Genomic DNA, 4249 nt, shown 5'->3' with positions numbered 1-4249 from the left:
ACTACAGCCTTCGAGCAGGGTTTGTGGGTAGGTTGCAGATGATGAAGGAATTGGAGCTGAAGTAAAAAGCTGGAGTCCTTGATCACAGACAACCTGGAAGATGAGAACCAGATGCTCAAGTTCCAGTTGAGAACATGTAAGATGTGAAATACTCTTGTAGTGATTTTCACCCATCTGTTCCCTTGGAGAAAGGGCTGAGTGATGTGCTTTTGGATAACCTGCTGTGCCTCCATGAGCAGCTGCAAATGAAGGGTATTACAATGGATTAGGTTTGAGTGATGCAAGAGTACATTACAGTGGGTGAACTCTTCTTTTGTGAAGACCACATACTCAGTGCCAGGTGAAAGTCTTTCTATTTTCTGCTGGAAGCTGAACAGCCAGAATCATCTGGTAAAGTAGCTCATGCTTTGTGAGAGACATTACTGCAACTATCCCCATAAAAAGGAGCTGCAGTGTATCAGCAATGTCATCTGACTGCTTCGCTCCTCACTTGTACAATGCGTGGTTTGTGTTGGGTAGCTGTAACTCACCAAGATGCTGTTGGCTAAGAATGGGGAGTAAAGCATGAAAATAATGTAAAACCATGAAAAATGATCACAGCAGCAGGATCTGTGCAAGAGGGAATGACTTCTGACTCCCTATGAAGGTCAGGGACCTTGCTAATAAAAGAAAGAGGTGCTCCTAAAAAAAATCTGGAAAACAGGTTGTGAAATTGCCTTTAAATGGTCTTATCTTGAAAGTCTTAGATGGGGAATGCAACCTGTGTGCGAAAAAGTCACATAGGCTGTTTGCAAAGACAAACGGGCTAACCCATGTGAGGTTTGGGAGAGACAGAGAGTCATTTTAACATCTGTCTTTACTGGAAAGTGGTTTCTTCAGCAGCAGGTTACTGTGGAAATATCTTCCTAAAATAACTTGCATGAAATCCCATTCTCACCTGGTCTGTATTCATTTTTCACTTCCTCAAGCTCCTTCCTGATCTGTCTTTTAAATGTGGCAATTCATACATGAAGTCTTTTTTCATCACTTTTCATCTGGCTCAACTGCTTTTCATGTTTCTGTGGTTTATCCATTTGTTCTATCTTTAGTGACAGAATTAGGAGCTTTTCATCTACTCTTTCTTTCTGGCCTTTAAATACAAAATACAGGTTTATAATAAGACACTTTGCATATGCCACATTAACCTGCCTCCTGCCACCCATACATTCAATTGGTCTTTCTTTCTAATTCTCTGTCTGACGCACTGAATAAATGCAAGGTGAGGTCTGGTACTCTGGAGAATATATCAAACCTCTCTTCCCCAACAAATCAAATAAACAGAGAAATTAGAGCTGGGCCAGGACAAGTGTGCTTTTAAAATTTTTATTTATTTATTCATTTAAATCCAGTGAGTTGCTCTCACATTGCAAAGTGTGAGACTGAACTCAAAAAACCTTTTTTAGGTTGCTCTTTTGCATCCATCTCAAGCCCAAGCTTTCTGACAGAAGTGCAACACAGTGCTGTAAGCCCAGTTCAGCTGCTGGCAAGAATAAGGATGCTGACCCCTGCAAGAGCTGCCTAACTGAGGGTTGGAGGCAGTCACCCCTCAGAAGCATGCTCAAATGTGATCTGCACAGCTGCCCATCCTTAGTCCTCAAGTTGTACTGAGTCCTCTGGTCAACTCCAGCTCTGGTAAATATGGTCAAAATCCTCCAACCTTCTTTAGCCCTTGCAACCCAAGGGTGTCCTGTGGCCCTGATGCTAGGGCTCTGCCTCGCAAGGAAGGTCTTTGCAAACCTGGCAGAATTGCGGTGTTGGAACACACTCTGAGTTTACAAACAATGCTGTGTGGTGCAGGTGGCTGACGAAGTGAGTCAGCTCCAGAAATAACCGAGCTGCTGCTCTGTGCTCCCAGAATGGGCATATGTAGCCTGCCAGATGCCTCATCCCTCTGGATGGCATATCTTGTCAGACTGATGTACACAGGAGTGTTGCTAAAGGCAAGCTGCCAGGGCCTACTGTTGAGCAGAAGTGCTCAACCAAACTCTTGCAGAGCCTTTGATTCTTTGATATCTTGAATTGCATAAAGAAAGAGAGCTACATACTCTTTTTTTTCCCCCACGAGAACTTTTCTTAATTTAGTGTGAAAATAAGCATTTTGGCAAAAGGGTTTTACAGGAGTAACAAACAATGAAGGAGAAGCATTCCATGAAAGTACCCAACACACAACAATGCACAAATCAGTGAAATAAGACCCACTGATTTTGAGTTACCCACGAGAGGAAGAGAAGAGTAAAGGAAGAACAGAGAGAAGGAGTGAAGAAAGAAGAAAGAAAAAAATAGTTACCACCAAGAGTCGCATGGTGTTGGCTTCCAGGAGAGAAGGCAGGACAAAATGAAGGCAGGCCCTGTGTGCCTCTGTATGGTTTGGTTATTGTGGCCACCTCTCCCAGGCAGGACACCTGGTTCACTGACTCCTCACTGCCCTCCTAGCCAAAATGAGAGGTGCTGCAGCCAATCAGAGGCTCCAGGGGGCGTGGGGTGGGTGGGTTACCAGTTTCATTCTTAATGGCATTTCTCCAAAAGCAGGCTTTTTAAAAGGATATTCTTCCTGCTTTGGGGAAGATTTAGAGTATGATTGAGTCAAATTTAGTGGCAGAACCTTTCTTTTTTTTTTTAATTCTTGAGAAATCAATGTTGCTCAACCACTGTCATTTGCTATGTGCCAGGAGCAATTCTCCAGACCTTTACTAATTCTGTAGAGGCTCTGACTGACACGTCTCACTTTACTATTATCTGCACTATCAGTGCTCTATCCCTATCAAATACAGACAACTAAAACACACAAAGCTAGCATGCACCTGAGATTAGGACTTAGAGAAGTGTAATTTGCAATCAAAGGAAAAGATGAGATTTAGATGCTGACAGCACCCTAGAGATGCTTTTAGCAGAACTGTACTGTAGATACTTGAACTGGATAGTGTTAGAGGAACTCGATGATTTAAAATAAGTGTTTTTATAACACTGCTTACTACCATAACATCAAAGTCTTAAAAACAAAATCAGTAGGTCTTTAGGCAGGAGAAGGGCATCCCATCATGTTTTTCCAGCACAGAACCATCAGTCAGTTTAAATAAATGCAAATCTGGACCTTCATTCCAGTCTGCAATGAGTTTTATCAGGTATTTTAACTCCACCTGTTATGAATATTGTAATCTGTGTTGTAATCATTGCCAAACCTGTATAAAATACTCACTCTAACCTAACCAACTCGGAGCCTGTTTTCCCAGCACTAGCTGGCAGGCTGCCCGGCCGTTAATCAATAAATAACTTGCTGCTTTAGACATAAAACCCTGTCTAAACAGTTTTTTATCTGCTTTTTTTGGGCATCAGTACAAATTAGAATATTTGCATCAGAAAAAGTAAGAAGTAAAACCAAACTTGACTCTTGATGTTATGTTAGATGATAATATAGCTCATTCCTTGTTTTCCTTGGACAAAATCTCCTGCACTATCTGTATTTTTCTTGAACTCAATCTCCACACTCCAATAAAACTGAAAGCCAATAGAATCCAAACCGTCTAATTAAAACACCACCAAAACTCATTAATCTGCTTTTTATTTCATTTTTATTTTTCTTTTACTTTTCCTGGTTCTCTCCCCTCTGTTTTCATAGGTAACTGCAAGTGCCACTATACAAGAAAAAAACAGAATTTAACTAAAATGTAGTGGTTATGGTACCAGAGTGGTCATGGCTTCAGAGTAGTTTTCTACTGCTGAATATAGTGCTGGATGGACCACGGGCTAGAGCTGGAGTACTAAAGCAGAGGAGGTACTCCTCAGTGTGTGTCCTGGCTGTGCTTTTTAATGATGTTCAGGATAGTCTGGATGTGGTTTTTCAGGAGCCAGGGAGCATCACTCTCCCTGTGCTAATAACCTGCACTTCCTAGGAGGTAAGAGACAATGTTATCTTTGATTCAGAAAGTCTGATGGAGGAGGAAAGCAATGACCTCCTTGCTGGATATTTGCTCTTCTAGCAGGTAAGCCATGTCTACAAGGCAAAGAGGGGAAGGATCTCTCTGGTGAACACCAAAAACCCCTGTGTCATGCTAGTCATGGCAAATGAGCCAACACATGCAAGTTTTGGTGCCCTCATGTCCACAGTGGAACCAGTCTCAGCCCCAGATGTCAAAATTTCCTGTTGTACCAGGGGCTTTGATGCTCCCCTGCACTGCTTATGCATGTCTGCAGTGCCTCTACTAATAGAAGC

At 42.2% G+C, this 4249-nt stretch overlaps 1 protein-coding gene across 1 annotated transcript; it reads right to left on the bottom strand.

Moving 5' to 3' along the window:
• Nucleotides 1-825: 825 nt before the first annotated feature.
• Nucleotides 826-4028, bottom strand: FAM81B (family with sequence similarity 81 member B). The gene is given in 2 exon segments (XM_027878342.1): nucleotides 826-1191; nucleotides 3826-4028. Coding segments are annotated over 2 exon segments (489 nt in total). The 3' UTR covers nucleotides 826-905.
• Nucleotides 4029-4249: the final 221 nt, after the last annotated feature.

The sequence above is a fragment of the Empidonax traillii genome, unplaced genomic scaffold (genome assembly GCF_003031625.1).
Source record: "Empidonax traillii isolate 1590-97213 ecotype Southwest subspecies unplaced genomic scaffold, ASM303162v1 scaffold4:size3804566, whole genome shotgun sequence".
In the NCBI taxonomy this organism is placed as follows: Eukaryota; Metazoa; Chordata; class Aves; order Passeriformes; family Tyrannidae; genus Empidonax; species Empidonax traillii.
Note: the sequence above shows the minus strand (reverse complement) of the source record. Positions and strands in the feature narration are given on the sequence as shown.